Source organism: Bubalus bubalis, chromosome 17 (genome assembly GCF_019923935.1).
Source record: "Bubalus bubalis isolate 160015118507 breed Murrah chromosome 17, NDDB_SH_1, whole genome shotgun sequence".
Classification (NCBI taxonomy): Eukaryota; Metazoa; Chordata; class Mammalia; order Artiodactyla; family Bovidae; genus Bubalus; species Bubalus bubalis.
The window spans coordinates 58,887,828-58,909,814 of NC_059173.1; the positions used below are offsets into that span (position 1 = coordinate 58,887,828).

General features: G+C 40.9%; 1 protein-coding gene across 1 annotated transcript in view; it reads left to right on the forward strand.

Annotated features, from left to right (window-relative positions):
- The window catches only part of LOC102407049 (hedgehog interacting protein), a 113,793-nt gene that overhangs the window by 54,073 nt on the left and 37,733 nt on the right, over positions 1–21,987 (forward strand). Inside the window, exons 5-8 of the mRNA XM_006063792.3 lie at positions 11,749–11,900; positions 12,279–12,452; positions 13,021–13,164; positions 21,440–21,561. Of these exons, the coding sequence (XP_006063854.2) occupies positions 11,749–11,900; positions 12,279–12,452; positions 13,021–13,164; positions 21,440–21,561 (592 nt within the window). The remainder of the gene's footprint in view (positions 1–11,748; positions 11,901–12,278; positions 12,453–13,020; positions 13,165–21,439; positions 21,562–21,987) is intronic.

The window sequence follows — 21,987 nt, forward strand, 5'->3', positions numbered from 1 at the left end:
TCAGATGGTAGCCGGCAAGATAATACTTCCGCTACACAATTTAAATGCATTCCTCATCTGACTCAAATATAGGGCTACACATTCTCTGCTTCAAAATCATATTCCCTTCCAAAATCTTAGTATTTAGTGGATTGATTGAGTTTGAGGATGGCTTTTACCTCACTGTCCATTGTAATAGCTATATCTTCCTTTCAAATTGCACTTTGGAATTTATAAAAATGATTTTTCATTCATTGTCTTCTTTGATTATCTGAGCAACTTTATGAGAAGGAGGAGAGATCTTTGCCAAGGAATTTTAATTTGCCTTTCTTGCCCATTAAATAACCAAATAAACTCCTTGAAAGGATTGTTGAGCTCTCTACTCTATTTTTTCACTGTAGACCAGTTTTTTGGTTTTACTTTGTTTTTGGCTGCACCAAGCCACGTGTTGAATCTTAGTTCCTCAAGCAAGGATTAAACCCTCGGTCCTTGCATTGGAAGCAAGGAGTCCTAGCCACTGGACCAGACTAGTTGTTATGTATTGTTTCATCTAAAAATATCATCTTTAATTAATGTTTCACTTAGTATTTTGAACCCCTGTTCAATTTACAAAATGATTTGGGTACTTCTCTTTGAAAGGAACAAGTTTGATAAAACTGTAAAGCAGGGGATGAAAGATAAGAGCACAATACTAGTGGAGAGAAAGAGTGTTATTAACTGAGTCTTGAAGAATAGAAAGACTCTACAGTGGTGGTCCTGGGTTTGCCAGAGCTAACTGTGCTCAGCTCTTCATACACCACAGTCAGAGACATCAAGTTACCAGTTTAAAATGGGCCATGGTGAGGGTATTTACACCACAGAAATATACACAAATTCGGGATTTTTTTTTTCCCCAGATAGTCCGTTTATCAGTGCATTGCCCTAAAGCCTAAGTTAACCTTTGTTTTCAAATAACTGATGTATAAGCTTCATTTCATTCTCCTGCCAAGCTTTGTAAACTTAATTAAGACTATTTCAATACTGCCTCAGTCCGTAAACAGTAGATGCTGATGAGAGAATACAATCTATTTTGTGTTTGTTCCTGTCTTCATTTAGGGAATATTTGGTGAGGTGGTGGAACATAACAGTTTACATTCGTTCTCCTCCAGCCAGGTAATCTCTCTTTTGCCTCTTGTAGTTGTACATTTGGGCCAAGTTATTCAAATCCTTTACGTCTCTGTGTCTCTATCCATAAAGTAAAGATAATAATAAAATAGTATTAAACTTTAGAGTTTTTATAAAGTTTTAACAAGATAATGCTTACAAATTACTTAGCATGGTCTCTGGCGCACAGTAAGTGCTCAGTGCATGCTACCATTTATGACAAGGCTTCTGCTTGTAAGACACTAGAAATACCAAGATCAGGCCCCTCCCTTTAATAACATTACAGTCTAATGGAGAATTGGTCTAGGTCCTAATTTACATATCTGATATGCTATGTCCCAAAATGTAGCTGCCCAATATTTTACTCGTTTTCAATTCAATCTAGAAATGTGTCTTTTTAATTTTTATTTATTTATTTGAAGTATAGTTGATTCACAGTATTATGTTAGTTTCATGTATACAGCAAAGTGATTCAGTTATATATTAATGTATGTATTATATATTTGAATATCCTATGTTATACAGGAAATGTGTACTTTTAAAAATCTGAGGCCCAACAAGTATTAAACCTGTAGGTTATAATAGAAGAGTTTAATGTAGCTACAGTCTTTTCTGATTATCATTTTTATTCATTTTGTTTGTTTTTGGTTTTGTTCTGGCCACACCTCTCTGCTTGTAGGATCTTAGTTCTCTACCAGTTATGAACTTGAGGCCCCGGCAGTGAAGGTGCAGAGTTCTAACCACTGGACAATTAGGGAATTCCCTATTCATTTTTAATTCCGTGAATGTCCTTGTAGTTTTTATCAAAGCTTTTGTTAATTTATTTTCCGGTACCCTAAACATAACATAAGAGCTTTCTTTAAAAGTGTTGCCAACATCGCTATACATTTTCTTCTTCAGAAAAGTGTTTAATGCTAGGATTCTGTTTTTAAAAAGGGTTTATACATTTTGTAGCTTTAGTATTTTGTCATTATTTCAAATAGATGTTCCACACAATTTAGTTTTATTGAAGCATTCTTTTTTTCTTTTAGAGAAGATATTTTGGAGAACTGAACTCTGGAGTATGACAGATATTATTATTAATAATACTTGACCCATATTGAGCCAAATAGTCCTTAGTATCCAAGCCATTCCCTGATACTATATTGGATTCCCTGGGCAGCATATATTAAAGGTTCTACAGCAACTAACTGCTGCCTGGATAGTATAAAAGGAATAAGTCAATCCACTCTCTAATGTGCCATCCTGTATCAGATATCACAGTTCAGATGGAAAGTTGGTTCCATTCACAATTTAAAGTTTAAAATAAACTTATAAAGTTTAAAATAAAGTATAAAATAAATCATGTACACCCAGATGTAAGTTATTGTGATCATAACAGTTTTTACCTATATAACTGAATATGTGTATACTTTCTTCCCCATCAGCATAAGATGTCAAGAGAATATTAGTACATGGAATAAGAAGCAGCTGGAAAGCTTTAAATTCTAGAAAATAACCACTTCTGGTATCTTGCCTCCATGCAGGTCATTACTTAAACCCAGTGTGACTGATTTATTTTGTTTATGCTTGAAAAGAGTGGGGAAGAGAATCGTTGAAGAGGGTACTGTGACTTTGAGGTAGCTAGTCTCCATCTCGAATATCTTTTATCCCCTCATTTGTGCTTTTCTCGTCTGTTTTTGCATTTGCTACCATCAGAAGATAAAATGTACAGCCCTAAATGTACATTTGACGTGGCCCAATTGCTACATACCAGAAATTATATACCCCATAAAACACTTCCTAAAAGCTCTGACTTACTGGGGTATCTCCTAGCAGTTCTCCAACTTCATGTGAAGCAGGACGGACCTCTTTGTCAGAGTGTGGTCCAGGCGAGCATGGGTCCCGCCAGCATTTGAAAACTGTAAATACTTTTTTAAAGCACTGGAACAGAGGGTAAATACAATTAAGCATAACAGAGGCCTTAAGGAGACAAGACAGTGCCGCGAAGTGCATTCATTATCAGGAAACTCAGAGGGAGTAAGTTACAGACAGACTTATTTAAAAGAAAAGCCGAATCTGGAAAAATAGAGGCAGTTTTAAAGGAAAGGGGAGAGTTAGTACTGTAAGTGATAGAGCCTCAGTATATTGTGGTTTCATGCTCAGAGAACAGTGAAAGTAAGAAAAGCCAGCAGAGTGAGTAATAAAATGGCACAAGATATTTTATAAAAAGGTCCACTTCCAAAATAAAATTTGTACAACAGGAAGACTACCAAATCATTCCAAGTATAACTTAGACTTCTTCGATAGAGTTGACCATGAACTCCTTCCTAGAAAGAGGATGAGTGGTATAGAGCCACGGTCCCCAGCCTTCTGGGCGCCAGGGACTGGTGTCCTGGAAGAGAGTTTTTCCATGGGCAGGGTGGGTGGATGCTTTCTGGATAATTCAAGTTCATTACATTTATTGTGCACTTTATTTCTATTTTTATTACATCAGCTCCACCTCAGATCATCAGGCATTAGATCCCAGAGCTAAAGAAACTCTCAGGTTTTTTCTGGAATGTTTTCTGACACCAAATGACAGAGGTTTTTTTGTTGTTTTTTTTTTGTTTGTTTTTTGGTTTGGGGGGTGGTTTTTCTCACATGAAGCAATTCTCCAGCACTCACTGGGTGTTCAACAGTTCAGTTCATTTCTGACACTAACTATCCAGAGTGCACCCAGACCCCACAGATTAAGGGTTCAATCCTACAAGACTGCCTCCCCTACAGACACCAGCTATAAATGGGTCCCCACACTACCCACATTTCTGCCCAGCTGACTACATATTTGGGGGTTCTCTCCCCAGGCTCAGTAACTCATAGAGCAACTGACAGAGCTCAGGAAATTGCTTTACTTACTATTACAGGTTTGTTGGACTTCCCCTGTGGCTCAGATGGTAAAGAATCTGCCTGCAGTGTGGGAGGCCTGAGTTTGATCCCTGCGTTGGGAAGATCCCCTGGAGAAGGAAATGGCTACCCACTCTAGTATTCTAGCCTGGAGAATTCCATGAACAGAAGAGCCTGGCAGGCTATAAGACCCCCGGAGTTGAAAATAGTCAGACACGACTGAGTGACTAATACTTTCACTTTTCACCACAGGTTTGTTATAAAAGCTATAACTCAGGAGCAGTTAGTTACAAGGGAGCGTAGGACAAGGTATAGAAGTTAGGGGGACATAGAGCTCCCATGCCTTCTCCAGGGGCGCCACCCTCCAGTACTTCAATATGTTGACCCACCTGGGAGCTCTCCAGACTCCACCACTTAAGGGTTTATGGAGGCTTCATTGATTGATGAAATCATGACCATTGGTGATTGAACTCAACCTCCAGTCCCTCTCTCCCGGGAGGTTGGCAGGTGGGACTGAAAGTTCTAATCCCCCAGTTACACCTTTTGGCTCCTCTGGCTACCAATCTCCATCCTGAAGCTATCTATTGTGATTGTTGTTCAGTTGTTCAGTTGTGTCTGACTCTTTGCAACCCTGTGGACTGTAGCCTGCCCGGCTCCTCTGTCCATGAGATTTCCCAGGCAAGAATACTGGAGTGGGTTGCCATTTCCTTCTCCAGGGGATTTTCCTGACCCAGGGATCGAACCCACATCTCCTGCGTTACAAGTGAATTCTTTACTCCTGAGCCACCAGGGAAGCCCTGAACCTATGGGGACTAGGGGAAATACCAAGTCACTTTGTTAGCACAAACTCAGGTAGGGCTAATGAAGAACAAAAGATGCTCCTATCACTCAGGAAATTCCAGTGGTTTTAAGAGTTCTGTGCCAAGAAACAGGGCCAAAAAATCAAGTATATTTTTCATTGTATTATACAACAGCCCACATCATGCTGTGCTGTAACATCAAGCAGCCCCTGCCATAAACCCTCTGGGTTCTTCAGGAGATTGACTCCTCTTCGGAGACCAAATTAGACTTTGGAAACTATTGAAAAGCAGTGCTTCTCATCTTTTCCAGGAGTTGTGGAGAAATGAATACAGTGCTTTTCAAAACTTACCAACAAGCCAAAATAAAGTTTTAGTGAGATTGAGGTCGTCTAGTGCTTGGAAATGGTTTGCCTCCATTGATTTTACCTTCTTTGCATCCTGTGGTTAATACAGGAGTTCTGCTCTTGACTGAGTTCATCTGTGCCCACATAGAGATGGTCTCCACTTTCTCCTCCTCCGTTCTGAAAAGTGCTTCCACCTCACTTTGAAGGGTGTTGGTTGTTCTTGTGATACTGACAGCTGAGAGACAGCGCTTGCTGTGAAAGGGCGTTGCTGCTGTTCTTGTTCAGTCCCTAAGTCAGGTCTTAACTTTTGCGAACCTGTGAACTGCAGCATGCCAGGCTTCCCTGTCTCTTGCTATCTACCGGAGATGGCCCAAGTTCACGTCCATTGAATCGGTATGCTATCTAGCCATCTCATCCTCTGTCATCCCTTTGTCCTCCTGCCTTCAATATTTTTCTGCATCAGGGTCTTTCCCAATGAGCTGGGTCTTCACATCAGGTGGCTAAAGTATTGGAGTTTCAGTTTCAGCATCAGTCCTTCCAATGAGTATTCAGGGTTGATTTCCTTGATGATCCACTGGTTTGATCTCCTCGTTGTCCAAGGGACTCTCAAGAGTCTTCTCCAGCACCAGGAATCTCCTTAGATATCTCCTTATGAATGTATTGGTGAGCTTCATTAGTCCTATCTTTCAGGACACGGCCAAGATGGCTCAAGTCATCAGTGCTTAGGATCCTTTTTAAAAAACAGATTAAAATAGCCACGTAGTAGGCAGAAAATGCCCCTCCCCAACAGATGTTAGTGAGTGAAAGTCGCTCAGTTATGTCTGACTCTTTGCGACCCCATGGACTATAGCCCGCCAGGTTCCTCTGTCCATGGAATCCTCCAGGCAAGAATACTGGAGTGGGTATTCCCTTCTCCAGGAGATCTTCCCAAACCATGGATCAAACCTGGGGCTCCTGCGTTGCAGGCCATTTCTTTATCATCTGAGCCACCAGGAAAGCTCCCCCCAAAGATTTCCTCATCCTAATTGGCAAAGGGGAATGGAGGTTGCAATGGGTTTGAGATTATACTGAATTATCTGGGTGGGTTCAATGTCATTACAATTCCTAAAAGTAGAGAGGACAGCAGAGGAGGTCAGAGTGTGAGATACGAGAATTCAACCCTGCTATTATTGACTTTGAAGATGGAAGGAAGGCAGCAGCATCCAAGGAATGCCAGGGGGCTTGAAGTTGAAACAGGAAATGACTTCTCCTCTAAGAGCTTCTAGAAAGGACCATGGTTCTGAAAACACAATTCTTTAGCCTGGTGAGACCTGTGTTGGATTCTAACTTACTAATTTTAAGATAATACATTTGTATTGTTTTGAGCCACTAAGTTTATGATGACTTTTTACAGCAGTAATAGAAACCTGGTATTGTATTTGAATGAACAGTTCTCAAATAAACCTGTTTGTCATTTCTGAATAGCAAAAGGTTCCAATCTAAGAAGCACAGGCTTGCACGGGGAGGGGCTCACATTGGTCTCCAAGTTCTCTTGTTCCTTTCCTGATAATGTGCCATTAAAACATAGACATTAATGACAATTAATAAAGGAAATGTGTGACTTGTCTTTTAATAAAAGTATATATTTTATAGAGAATTCTAAGTGCCACCAGTCTGTTCTTATGTTAATTCCTAGAAACTCCTTCATTACTAAGAGAACAAAAGTTCTATCAGAGGTCTTCATTCATATGTGTTTTTCTGGGTAACAGATGTAAGATAAATTTAGAAGATGGTTTTACTATTTGCAGACACTCTGCCTAATCTTCATGTAATTTATCTGTCATAAAATCAAGGTTTTTTCTTTTTTTTTTTTACCATGTTTTAGAGTGGAGAAACCTCAGTGAAAATATGCTAATTAAACTTCGTGTCAGAAGTTACCCAGAATAGCTATTTACTCTCTTTAATGCTTGGTTTGGGGCCATGCATATTTCTAATAGTGTAGCATTAACTGCCCTGCATCTCAAATTAGCATCATAAAGAATTTATAGGGGAAATAACAACTGAAAACTTTGTTACCTGCTTCCTTGGATAAGCACCTGGAAGACAGAAATTGGTTCTTGTTGATTATCTTACCCCTGGTGCCAAGTATAATGCCTAACACGCAGTAGATATTCACTAAATATTTGCTGGGTGAGTGTTAAATCCTAACATGCAGTAGATATTCAATAAATATTTGCTGGGTGAGTGTTCAATGCGCTTTTGTCTGACAAGACAGTAACAGGGAGTGCCTTATTTACTTTACATTTCCTTGCTTTGTCTATACCATAGGGCTGTTCTATGGATCACTGACCTTGAAGCCAGTCACTTGCCAAAGGCTCACTAAGCAAACTATGGAAAAATGAGAAGTGATGCTTCCAACTCAGTGCAGCCCAACCCTGTTTCCTAAAATACACAAGTCAATTGCCAAATAGAAAATATTAAGGCCAGTTTTAAAGTAGGCAGAAATCAGAAAAAAATTAACTTTAGCCACATTGAAATATGAAAACATTGGAATGTTTTCTTTAAAATATCATAATGAAAGGCCATACCCAACAATTTCTATTAAAAACGTAAAACATACTTCCTGTTAGAATCATCTCATCATTCCCTGTCTTTTTCAACAGCTGCTTCATTTTCTTCAAAGAGGAATATTTGTGGTCATTTGGTTAGAACTTTGATGTGTTCACCAGGGAAGAGTTTATCTCAAAACTGTAGGACTAGATCTCATCTTGTACTTACATGAAAGTCATCAATACCCTTTGCTTATGGGCTTTGTCTCTTTTCTGCTGACCTGTGAAATTGTTCCTGAGAGCTGGACGATGATTATAATGGTAGTTAACTACTTAACAAAAGTTCCTAAGGAGGGTTTTATGATGCACCCTGAAACATGGGTTGATCTCAGGGTTTCAAAGTGTATAGGGACATTATTTTCAAATCATGCAAGTACCTGATTTTGAGGGGCCCTTGGTGCTTGGTGAGAGGCTGTCCAGAAGTTGATGTGGTATTGAGAGGCCTGGGCACAGGGAAGAAAGGGGCTCATGGGAGCCTATAATGATATTCTGTTGAAGCTTCAGTCAGTGAACTTGGAGAAAAAAAAAAAAAACAGCATTATCCAAATAGAGGAAACTCTTAAGTGTTGTTGTAAACTAGTTTTTGCCCGTTTGGTCCAGGCAGTGATGGTCACTCCCAGCAGCAGACACACACACAGAGCATTTGGTATTAGTAATAAAGTACAAAGTATAATGTGAATATTTGGACACATTACTCTTTCTCACATCACTCAGGGTAAACATTTGGGACATCAGGTTAACAGTTTTCACAAGTACGATGTTAGAAGTCAGCGTCGTTTGGAAAGATGTGGCTCCCTGCACCGCGGAGCTTCCATGTGCCATCTAGGACTGTTTGTCTCCCTTTTAAGGCAACTTTGTTGAACTAATTAATCACTAGAGGTTCATTCCCCCCAGATGCTCAGCAGAAACAGTGCAATAATTTGATATTTCTGGGAGGAGTGCTTGGTTTTCATTCCATAAAACTACACATAATGAAGGCAAAGAATGGGAAAGAGTAAAAAGACGGGAACATTAACATAAGGGCTTTTTGATGAGCCTGCGAGAGCTGGGCCATTTTTTCAATCCTGGCGCCAGGGGCCAACACTTAGGCTCTCAGGCGGCAATGCGCTGATGAAGACTGGTGGAAGCAACCACAGAAGGTCTGGGAGCCTCAAAAATCTGATGGTGGTTCTGGCATTATAGCCTCTGACCCTGGCCCAAAGTTAAAACTTCAGTGTCCAATCGACATACTTCTCCATTCTTATGATTTGTAACATGCTTTAAATGGACAGCATACCTCTGCAGGCTAATTCAAGCTAAATGTGAGCCTACCAATACTTTAAAATCCCAACAGGAGTCAAATATCCTTCCTTCCCAATCTCTGAATTGTGTTGTTATATGATAAAATTTAAAAAGCTAGTTTGGAGAGACACCCTAGGATGTTTACATAGTATATTAAATTTTTTCATCACTATAATTATGAAAGTGAGTATTTCCCTGAAATGATTGAGTCATTAGTCCTGTTTCTAAACCACCCAGAACACTACTTTGCACCTGGAAATTGACTTTAGAAAAGTGAAATCATGTGTAATTATTGTGTGTGTGCTAAGTCGCTTCAGTCTTGTCCGACTCTGTGCGACCCTATGGACTGTAGCCCACCAGGCTCTTCTGCCCATGGCATTCTCCAGGCAAGAATACTGGAATGGGTTGCCATGCCCTCGTCCAGGGATCTTCCTGACCCAGGGATCAAACCTGCGTCTCTTGTGTTTCCTGCATTGGCGGGAGAGTTCTTTACCACTAGTACCACCTAAACAAATGTAAATCCTATAACCTGAAAAATTCAGGACATTTTCGAAATGACTTTCTTGATTTATTTACTTGTCATTCAGATGTCTCATTCTGTCTCCATATTTGGCCCTTTAGTAAAAGTCAGCGATGCCCCCCCAACTCCAAATTCATTCGTGATTTACATCCATCTCTAAGGTAAACAACTGTCTTCTATCACTTGTGGATTTATTTAAATCTCTTTTTCTGTCTGTCTCTCTACAGTGCATGAATTCTACACCTAATTCCCAAAAAGCAACCAGCACCGTTTTAAACCATGTTGCTAGCCAGTTCAAATTGTCTTTCAGATGATTTGATTAAAGACTACAAAAGAACTACTTTCAACAAAACCTTCTTCTAGTGGAACACAAACATTTGTGAAGTGGGCAGCAGTACTTAACCTGCATTCACAGCTTTAGAGGGGGATGTATCGGAAGAGGAATTAATTACAAACAAAACTATGTATGACCACCCCTAAACCTCCTTCTTCAGCCATCAGGGTGGTTTAGATGTGCAGTGGTTTTTCTATAATCAAATACTAGTTACACATCCCTGTTTTCAATGTCTCACAAGAAAGGCAAGAGCTATCTATTTAATTAAGATGTAGGAAGAAAGATGAGTCAATATTAAAATCATCATAATGAGATAATCCAAAAAAACAGGCTCATTCATAAAGTCATAAAGACTTACCCTTCAGTGAGATAGTTCTCATTGTTAAAATTAAAATTAATCATATTGTGATATGCAGATGAAGAGGCTGGCTTTTTGGACATTTGAATAATAACTTGGTAGTTCTGGGATAGTTGCACCCACTTTATTACTTACACACACTTAAAGTTTGGACGTTTCGGCTTTGGATGGCATACATATGAAAGCAGTTTTTCTCTAATCCAGGAAATAAACAATGTTTATTAAAAGTAATCTTTTATGCCTAGAACTTGAAATTCACAAATCCATGTAGCATACAAACAGTATCATACATTTCTAGTAACACAAGCTATTCTGGGGAACAAAGGCAGGAGAATGATGGAGTATAACCCAGTGAAAAAATTGCAGTATTAGAGGCTGGTTTTGATTCTCTGACACATCTAAGGAGTAACTTACAGCTTTTCACCCTAAGAGATGTGCTGTTTAATGAAATAGCATGGATAAGGTGATGTCCTAAGGGCAGGTTCGGTCACATTTTTCACCATTGTACATAACTTGGCAGACTACAGATGAATTGCTCACTGGCTTACCAGGATGTGAACTTGAAGTATCTGATCTCGATAATTTTAGATGCTTTGATTTCATTATAGAAATTCCTAGACTACTTGTGGGATAAAACAAATGCTAAGACCATATTGAGTTTCATCAAGCTGAATTAGCAGAAAATAAAGATAAAATGCCTTTCTATTTAAGCACACGATGATGTTTTAATTGTTACAGCATTTGGCATGCCTAATGTATACAATTCTTGACATACATATAATAACAAAAGAAAGTTGTTTGGGATTTTTCTTTTATTTCCTAGTGTCCCCTTTCCTCTCTAGGATTTTTCCCACCCCCACCCCAGCTCTGGCTTTTAGCTCTCCTCTCATTTCTCCATCTTTCTATAAAGAAAAAACTCAAGGCAGCGAAAGGATCTATGTAAAAATAGCTCATTTCTAGGCCAAGGCTGCTTATTACCTAGCTATGACGAACAGACCACCATGGTTGTGACAACTGATGTAGATGCCTCCAGGGTAAAACAAAGGTTTACATATTACACAAGCAATTTAACTGTTTTCTAAATAGATTGCCAAGACAGTGGGAGTTGGCAGCCCGCACTGTGTTTTAGGTTTGGGAGACTTGGATTAGAAGTGACTGCTGATTATGAACCTTTTTATTTGTCTTCTGTGAACTACAAGCAACCTAGTAACCCAGCAAAGAATTCTTCACAGCGCTTAAACTTGTCTTCCTAGCTTCCCCAGATTACATACACAAATCACTTGACAAAAGTGGTGTGAGGGTCTTATGCGTAGAGAACCACACAAGACAACTGTCTTCTTTCTAGCCCTTAAAGAGTTCTGCAAAGTGAAATGTTTTATCATCTTTTTGTGTGTGCAGTAGGCAAGGAAGGAAAGAAAAGAGTTTGGACAAAGATTATCCAGGAAGAAGAAAGGGACTCTTTTGGGGGTTCCAGTTTAAACACAATAAAGAACATAATTAACTTCACAATTCTTTGTGTTTTTCATTTGACTGCAGGGAGGAGATGAAAGAGGACTGCTAAGCCTTGCATTCCATCCCAATTACAAGAAAAATGGAAAGCTATACGTCTCTTATACCACCAACCAAGAACGGTGGGCTATGGGGCCTCATGATCATATTCTTAGAGTTGTGGAATACACAGTATCCAGGTATCATTAAAAGATGGTTGATATTATTTTTCTCACTGTGTCTTTGTAATTTTTTGTTTAGGAGTTACAAATAATTTACCATCAGGTGGCAATAGTTAAACCTCAGTCTCCATCTGGCTGACCATCCCGATTGTGTCTTTAAGGAAAATTGCGGAAAATGGTAGTTTTGGCATTTTCTACAATTCTCTTTCCTCTTAAATGCCACTTGGGAAACCTAGAAACTAACGTAATTTTTCTGTAATTTTTATTAGCTTCACCTTCAGTATGTTTGCTTATTTACATGCCATGTGTGTGCTTCCCTATTTGTATCCTATTTACTTTCTGTGGGTTCACCTGACAAATTTCACAGTCATGATTTGTTTCGTCCCCACCACATAGGAAAAACCCCCATCAAGTTGATCTACGAACAGCCAGAGTATTTCTTGAAGTCGCTGAACTCCACAGAAAGCACCTGGGGGGACAGCTGCTCTTCGGTCCTGACGGCTTTCTGTACATCATCCTCGGTGACGGGATGATCACACTGGATGATATGGAAGAAATGGATGGATTAAGGTAAAAAACAAAACAGAGAAACAGGTGCCCCTTGATGCTAAACTGCTTTAAGTGAATTAAAACCTGAATTAGATCACCTTGGTTAAATTCTTTAACTGTTATTATCAGTATCTGCATTTGTAGCATGAAGAGGAATTCAATAAATCTGCTGATGCAGTATTTCTGAAAGTCGCTCTCCTGAGCTGTCCTCACACCAGTTCCTCCCATGGGGGTGGTGCTGCAGCCACCTTCCACACTGCCTAATGGACTGATGTCACTCAGTGGAACTTCTCAGGGGATGTTAAACACGTGGATTGGAAAAAAACATTTTAGAGGATGTACCCCACCGATGCCACAGCCTTCCGTCACTGTCAGGCTGTGTGTGTCTCAGTGCTGGTCCGAAACAAAACAGTCTCTGGTTTCATTTCCCTCAACGTGGAATTTGGAATGTTAATAGTTTTTTCTCAAATGAGGGGAGGTGGTTTTTATTTTTTTATTTTTTTAGCCATAGAGCAACCTCACTGCCTTTAGTGTACTTGAAATATGTAACAAGAACAGAAAGCCCTTACGCGGTCCTCTGATCCCTCAGCGACTTCACAGGTTCCGTGCTCCGGCTGGACGTGGATACTGACATGTGCCACGTGCCGTACTCCATACCTAGGAGCAACCCGCACTTCAACAGCACCAACCAGCCCCCAGAAGTGTTTGCCCACGGCCTCCATGATCCAGGCAGGTGAGAATACAAGCCTCTTCTCTCTCCTGCCTTACCGCAGAGCAGGGATTCACAAAGTGGGGAAAAGAGAGTTTCCAGGCACGGAGCAGAGTCTCAGCCAACACTATGCCACTAAAATCACACTGGTTCGTTGTCACCCAGGATTTTGTTCTCTTTCTTCTATTCATGTGTGAAGCACATTGAGAAGGCAGATTAGATAAGACAAAGGACAAATTCACAGAGAAAAATCACCTTAACATTTTGGAGGGTTCTTATTAGATAAAGACTGGTGGGCTAGGATCATGATTAAGACTTCAAACTGAACACTTCAGACAAATAATAAACCTTTGTCTCTGCTGTTGTTCAGTCACTTAGTTGTATCTGACTCTTTGCAACCCCATAGACGGTAGCATGCCAGGCTCCCCTGTCCTTCAGTATCTCCCAGAGTTTGCTCACATTCGAGTCAGTAATGCTATCTGACCATCTCACCCTCTGCTGTCCTTGTGTGCATGCTGAGTTGTTCATTCGTGTTCGACTCTTTGCAACCCCATGGACTGCAGCCCGCCAGGCTCCTCTGTCCATGGGATTCTCCCTGCAAGAGTACTGGAGTGGGCTGCCATGCCCTCCTCCAGGGGATCTTCGCAACCCAGGGATTGAACCCAGGTCTTACACACTTCTAAATGTTAATTTCCTCATACAGTAAATAAGGATGGTACTATCCACCTTGTAAGAATGCTGTACTTATTAAATATAAATCTTGTAAGTGAAGCACTAGAGTGTCTGACACACCTGATAGATTTTAAATAAATTATGGTTCTTATTATCGTAGCTTCACTTAGTATAAGATGACTCGGTGGCATTTGGAAGGAATTGAGCTAAATGTTAACTTTTTACTTGAAAAAGATTATAAATGTTAAAGGAATTCAGATTGATTGTTTGTTACACACACACACACACACACACACACAGGTCGCTCAGTCGTGTCCGACTCTTTGCAACCCCATGGATTGTAGCCCACCAGGCTCCTCGGTCCATGGGATTTTCCAGGCATGAATACTACAGTGAATCATAAAGAAATGACCACTAACTAGAGGGACTTCCCTGTCACTCCAGTGGTTAGGACTCCATACTTCCACTGCGGGGGATGTGGGTTCAATCCCTACTTGGGGAACTAAGATCCCATATGCCACTCGGTGCCAGCCAAAAAAAATAAGTATGTAGAATGAGAAATTTGGGATACACTTGAAAAATGCAAGGAAGTATGATACTGTATAGCATTTCTTTGATGAAGGCTTCATTCAGTCTGTGGTCTGTGACTCATACTAAGGGATATCTGGCCACATTTATTCATTTACTCGTTAAGTTATTATTGCTATTTAATGTTTATTGAGTGTTCATTATGTGCAAGGTGAGTATTTCTCAAACTTTCTCTTTTCATAATCCCTCCTGCCCTTCATCTCCCCTCCATCAAAGTGCAAGTCTACAGTTCATTTCCTTTTTGGCATCTCAGCAGATCTTAAAATCTGGGCGACAGGGAATACTTAAGGTGGGTTCAGGATGTGGAGGAAACTGTCACATTCCATTCCTGGAGCTCAGAATGCACAGATACCACCACAAAGCAGCACTTTGAAGTCAGAGCAGCCTGAGTCACCACAATCCCACCGGACCCTTCACGCACCCCTCCCGGGGAGTCCCGACCCTCAGTGTAAAAACACAGGGCGGAGTGCCTTACAGACCTTACATGTGGCAGAGTGCCTGTGCTGTGGAGGCTTACATCCTCCGGCAGTAGAGGGCTGAACAATATGCCTCCCTCCAAAAGTATTTCAAGCAGAGGAGGATTTAATAAAGCAGAAAGGAAACTAAAATCCAAAATTATTGCCTACAGAGCAAAGCTGACTCTTATTAAGCACCTTGGTGCAGAGCAGCAGGCCAAGAATCTTGTGCTTATCCTCTTACTGATAACGGTCAGCCAGCACTTTCAGGTAGCTGGCATCAGGTGCCTCCTCTCCTCTTTTTAAAAGACATTTTAATTTTTAGGTTAGTTTGAAGTTCACAGAAAAATTCAACAAAAAGCACAGAGATTTTCCCATACAACCCCTGCACAAGCATTGCCTCCCTCACTATCAACATGCCCCACCCAAATGCTCATTTTTTACAATTGAGAAACCTACACTGGCACATCATTACCACCCAAGACCCTGGTTTACATTAGGGTAAAGAATCAGAATTAAATCAAAGAAAGTAGGGAAAACCACTAGACCGTTCAGGTATGACCTAAATCAAATCCCTTATGACTATACAGTGGAAGTGAGAAATAAATTTAAGGGACTAGATCTGATAGACAGAGTGCCTGATGAACTATGGATGGAGGTTCGTGACATTGTACAGGAGACAGGGATCAAGACCATCCCCATGGAAAAGAAATACAAAAAAACAAAATGGCTGTCTGGGAGGCCTTACAAATAGCTGTGAAAAGAAGAGAAGCAAAAAGCAAAGGAGAAAAGGAAAGATATAAGCATCTGAATGCAGAGTTCCGAAGAATAGCAAGGAGAGATAAAGCCTTCTTCAGCAATCAATGCAAAGAAATAGAGGAAAACAACAGAATGGGAAAGACTAGAGATCTCTTCAAGAAAATTAGAGATACCAAGGGAACATTTCATGCAAAGATGGGTTCGATAAAGGACAGAAATGGTATGGACCTAACAGAAGCAGAAGATATTAAGAAGAGATGGCAAGAATCCACAGAAGAACTGTACAAAAAAGATCGTCGTGACCCAGATGTGTGACCCAGATCACAACCACAATGGTGTGATCACTGACCTAGAGCCAGACATCGTGGAATGTGAAGTCAAGTGGGCCTTAGAAAGCATCACTACGAACAAAGCTAGTGGAGGTGATGGAATTCCAGTTGAGCTATTTCAAATCCTGAAAGATGATGCTGTGAAAGCGCTGCACTCAATATGCCAGCAAATTTGGAAAAGTCAGCAGTGGCCACAGGACTGGAAAAGGTCAGTTTTCATTCCAATCCCAAAGAAAAGCAATGCCAAAGAATGCTCAAACTACCCCACAATTGCACTCATCTCACACGCTAGTAAAATAATGCTCAAAATTCTCCAAGCCAGGCTTCAGCAATACATGAACCATGAACTTCCAGATGTCCAAGCTGGTTTTAGAAAAGGCAGAGGAACTGGAGATCAAATTGCCAACATCCACTGGATCATCGAAAAAGCAAGAGAATTTCAGAAAAACATCTAGTTCTGCTTTATTGACTATGCCAAAGCCTTTGACTGTGTGGATCACAATAAACTGTGGAAAATTCTTCAAGAGATGGGAATACCAGACTACCTGACCTGCCTCTTGAGAAACCTATATGCAGATCAGGAAGCAACAGTTAGAACTGGACATGGAACAACAGACTGGTTCCAAATAGGAAAAGAAGTTCGTCAAGGCTGTATATTGTCACCCTGTTTATTTAACTTCTATGCAGAGTACATCATGAGAAACGCTGGGCTGGAAGAAACACAAGCTGGAATCAAGATTGCCTGGAGAAATATCAATAACCTCAGATATGCAGATGATACCACCCTTATGGCAGAAAGTGAAGAGGAACTCAAAAGCCTCTTGATGAAAGTGAAAGTGGAGAGTGAAAAAGTTGGCTTAAAGCTCAACATTCAGAAAACGAAGATCATGGCATCCGGTCCCATCACTTCATGGCAAATAGATGGGGAAACAGTGAAAACAGTGTCAGGCTTTATTTTTTGGGGCTCCAAAATCACTGCAAATGGTGATTGCAGCCATGAAATTAAAAGACACTTACTCCTTGGAAGGAAAGTTATGACCAACCTGGATAGCATATTCAAAAACAGAGATATTACTTTGCCAACAAAGGTCCATCTAATCAAGGCAATGGTTTTTCCTGTGGTCATGTATGGATGTGAGAGTTGGATGGTTAGTGCTGAGTGCCAAAGAAGTGATGCTTTTGAACTGTGGTGTTGGAGAAGACTCTTGAAAGTCCCTTGGGCTGCAAGGAGATCCAACCAGTCCATTCTGAAGGAGATCAGCCCTGGGTATTCTTTGGAAGGACTGATGCTAAATGTGAAACTCCAGTACTTTGGCCACCTGATGCAAAGAGTTGACTCATTGGAAAAGACCCTGATGCTGGGAGGGATTGGGGGCAGGAGGAGAAGGGGACAACAGAGGATGAGATGGCTGGATGGCATCACCAACTCAATGGACATGAGTTTGAGTGAACTCCGGGAGTTGGTGATGGACAGGGATGCCTGGCGTGCTGTGATTCATGGGGTCGCAAAGAGTCAGACACGACTGAGCAACTTAACTGAACTGAAAGAATCTGTCTACAGTGCAGGAGACCCAGATTCAATCAGGAAGATCCCCTGGAGATGGGAATGGCAACCCACTCCATTATTCTTGCCTCAAGAATTCCATGGACAGAGGAGCCTGGTGGGCTAGAGTCCATGGGGTTGCAAAGAGTCAGACACGACTAAGTGAGTAGCACTTTGACTTCACTTAGTGTTGTGTGCATCCTATGGGTTGGATACATGTTTAATGACACGAGTATAGTATTATATGGGCTTCTCAGGTGGCTCAGTGGTAAAGATCCACCTACAATGCAGGAAAGGTGGGTTCAGTCCCTGGGTCGGAAAGATCCCCTGGAGAAGGAAATGGCAACCCACTCCAGTATTCTTGCCTGGAGAATTCCATGGACACAGGAGCCTGGCAGGGTACAGTCCATGGAATCACAAAGAATTGGACATGACTTAGCAACTAAACAACAACAACAGTATCATATAGAGAAGTTTCACTGTCTGGGCTCTTTTTATATAAGAAACTAAAAAAGGCTGGAGAAGATTCTTGAGAGTCCCTTGGACTGCAAGGAGATCCAACCAGTCCATCCTAAAGGTAATCAGTCCTGAATATTTATTGAAAGGACTGATGTTGAAGCTGAAACTCCAATACTTTGGCCACCTGATGTGAAGAACTGACCCATTTGAAAAGACTCTGATGCTGGGAAAGATTGAGGGCAAGAGGAGAAGGGGACAACAGAGAATGAGATGGTTGAATGGCATCACTGACATGATGGAGTTTGAGTAGGCTCCCGGAGTTGGTGATGGACAGGGAGGCCTGGCATGCTGCAGTCCATGGGGTCGAAAAGAGTGGGATACGACTGAGAGACTGAACTGAAAAAAGGTTAAAAGGGCCAAGTGGACCTTAGTGAATTTGGTACTCAGCCAGATCTAGATCTCATGGCCTCCAGAGACTCCACCTTTGGGAGACCTCACCTTTTCCTCCCGATTTCCTCTTTCTTGTTAGAAACAGGTCAAACTATTTTCTTGGTCAGAGTTTCTCCATCTTCAAGAAAAACCAATACAGGAAAAATTTGTCACCCTATATGGACTTAGTTCCACCTTAAGTCACAGCAGGTCTGCGTCATGATCCCTGCCAAACACTGTATTCTGGGAATCACTGAATTAATGAGGACAATAAAGGGACTATGGCTACAGAACAGCTACCCTCCTTTGGCAGATCAAGCTTCAGTTCAATTCAGTCGCTCAGTCTTGTCCGACTCTTTGTGACCCCACGAACCGCAGCACACCAGGCCTCCCTATCCATCACCAACTTCCAGAGTCCACCCAAACCCATGTCCATTGAATCGGTGATGTCATCCAACCATCTCATCCTTTGTTGTCCCCTTCTACTCCCGCCTTCAATCTTTCCCAGCATCGGGGTCTTTTCTAATGAGTCGGCTCTTTGCATCAGGTGGCCAAAATATTGGAGTTTCAGCTTCAACATCAGTCCTTCAATGAACACCCAGAGCTGATCTCCTTTAGGATGGACTGGTTGGATCTCCTTGCAGTCCAACCTAGACAGCATATTACAAAGTAGAGACATTACTTTGCCAACAAAGGTCCATCTAGTCAAGGCTATGGTTTTTCCAGTGGTCATGTATGGATATGAGAGTTGGATTGTGAAGAAAGCTGAGCGCTGAAGAAATGATGCTTTTGAACTGTGGTGTTGGAGAAGACTCTTGAGAGGCCCTTGGTCATAACTTTCCTTCCAATGAGTAAGCATCTTTTAATTTCATGGCTGCAATCACCATCTGCAGTGATTTTGGAGCCCAAAAAATAAAGTCAGCCACTGTTTTCACTGTCAGGCTTATAGTTTCTCTAATGTGAATGAGATCATCTGGCACCACCAGGTTTTATCTCATTGTTGTTTAAATAATTGCTGCGTATGAATCTTATGTCACTCATGTCCCAGACCCTACTCTTGGATTTTTTTAAAAAAATTTTAATTTACTTTAAAATTCCCAGTGATTTTGTTTCTGTCACGAATGTATTTTGTTGGCCTAAAGCAGTGATCCCCAATGGGATGGTTTTGCCATCAGTGGGCATTTGGCAGTGTCTAGAAGCATTTTTTGTTTCCACAAATTAGAAGGAGTAGTTCATGCTACTAACACCTAGTGGGTGGAGGCCAGAGATGCTGCTAAATATCCTAAAATGCTCAGAACAGCCCCCTTTTCCTCTCAGAAAAAGAGACATATCTGGCACCAAATGTCAGTAATGCCAAGCTTAAGAAATCTGAAAACAATGCAGGACTGTTTTCCAAATTTTTGAAAATTTCAAAAATATTATTCAATTTCATTCTTCCCTCAACCCACACTCCCCATACCTGGTCACTCGTTTGCTGAAACATTCAACAAATATTGAGCCCTCCTTATATTCCTGGATTTGAACTAAGGAACAGAAATAACAGTGATGAAGAGGGTAAAAATAGTTCCTTTCCTTATAGAGTTTACAGTCAGTGGCTTAAGTCACAGAAATATTCTGGCCACAGATTGGGGGTGAACATGAAGTCAGAGTCCACGTGAAGGACTTTAGTGGTTGTGGAGGCCAACTTTATTTTATTCCTTAAACTGGAGTGCATGCTCCCCTTTGTTAGGGCAGCCCACACTTTAGAATGTACTGATTCTATCTAAGAAACACAAGGGATTTCTCTTGTGGTCCAGTGGTTAAGACTGCCTTTCAATGCAATGGGTGCAAGTTCAGTCCCTGGTCAGGGAACTAAGATTCCCAAATGCCTCATAGCTTAAAAACAAGAAAATAAAACAGAAGCAGTATTACAACAAATTCAATAAAGACATTTTAAAAATGGTCCACATTTTTTTTAAAAATCTTTAAAAAAAGAAACACAAAATTAATACTATAACTAATACATACCTTCCTTGTCTTACAGTGGGGTTAAGTCCCAGTGAAAACATTGTAAGTTGAAAATACCATAAGTGGAAAAGGCACTTAATGGTCGTCACCTACCGAACATCATAGCTTAGCCTAGTCCACTTTAAACATGCTCACAATACTTACATTAGTGTACAATTAGGCAAAATCTATTAACACAGAGCCTATTTGATTGAATGTGTGTCTGTAGTAGTATCTGACTCTTTGCGACCCTACGGACTGTAGCCTGCCAGGCTCCTCTGTCCATGGGATTTCTCAGGCAAGAATACTGGAGTGGGTAGCCATTCCCTTCTCCAGGGGATCTTCCTGACCCAGGGATCGAACCTGGGTCTCCTTCATTGGAGGCCAATCCTTTACCATCTGAGCCACCAGGGACGCCATTTAATTGAATGTCTCATGTTTTCATGAGATATTTATTAAATATTTCAATATTTATCAAATGTTGTGCCGAAAGTGGAAAGCAGAATGGTTGTAGGGATACAGAGTGGTTGTCTATGCATCGTCGATTCCCCTAGTGATGGTGAGTTGCTGGGAACTGTAGTTGCCTCTGCCCAGCATCACAAGAGAGTATTGTACCACATGTCATTAGTTTGGGAGAAGGTCAAAACTCAAAGTATAGTTTCTACTGACCGTGAAATACTTCCACAGCATCATAATGCTGGGTCATCACAACTCAGGGACCACATATCCTGTAGCATGTGTTGCAGGTGTGAGTTGATGGTACCACTGTCCTTACTCTTGTATGTTACCCAGGTATCATATCCTTGCTTTCCCTTAACAACAGACTAACACATGTTTTAAGTCAGCATGCACGTTCATAATGGAGGGGGGTACCACAAGAAATTAAGAAATACACTCCAGAGCTCATTAAACTTCAACAGAGTAAACAAACAGGATGTTTCCTTCGGCGGTTTCTGGAGATTCCAAATTAAATCCTCCCTAGGATCCTTGCCAGCCCACAGAGGGTTCCTGTGTCAGGAATCTCTGAGTTTGGAACATACCCTGGTAGGAATTCATGAGTGTCCCCACTTTTCTCACAGATGCGCTGTGGATCGACACCCCACTGATATAAACATCAATTTAACAATACTTTGTTCAGACTCCAATGGAAAGAACAGCTCATCGGCCAGAATCCTACAGATCATAAAGGGGAAAGATTATGGTAAGTAGAGCATAATTTGTTGATTTGGGCTTTCATTCGGGCTTTGTTTTATTTTAGTGTATTAATTGAAGAGAAAAGGATTTCTGCAAAATGAGCATTTAGGAAAGCATCAGAACACTGGCCTAACAGTGGTAATAGAATCAGTTGCTGGCTTCTTAAAGGTCCAATGATTCTTACAAGCCCTAGGGGCTCCATTTGGGTAATTACCCTCCCCGTGGATTGAATGCTGCTCTGTAGGTCCAAAAAATTTAATGGGCCTTCAAAAGTTAGCAGTTTATATTTTGCTCATCTGAGAATCAAGATGAATACCTTCTATTTATTTAATATATAAGAGAGAACTTGTCTTAACATCTTATATACAGAGGAAAAAAATAAGTGTTAAGGGTAAGAAATTTCTCAATACCCAACATACTAGCCTCAGCAATT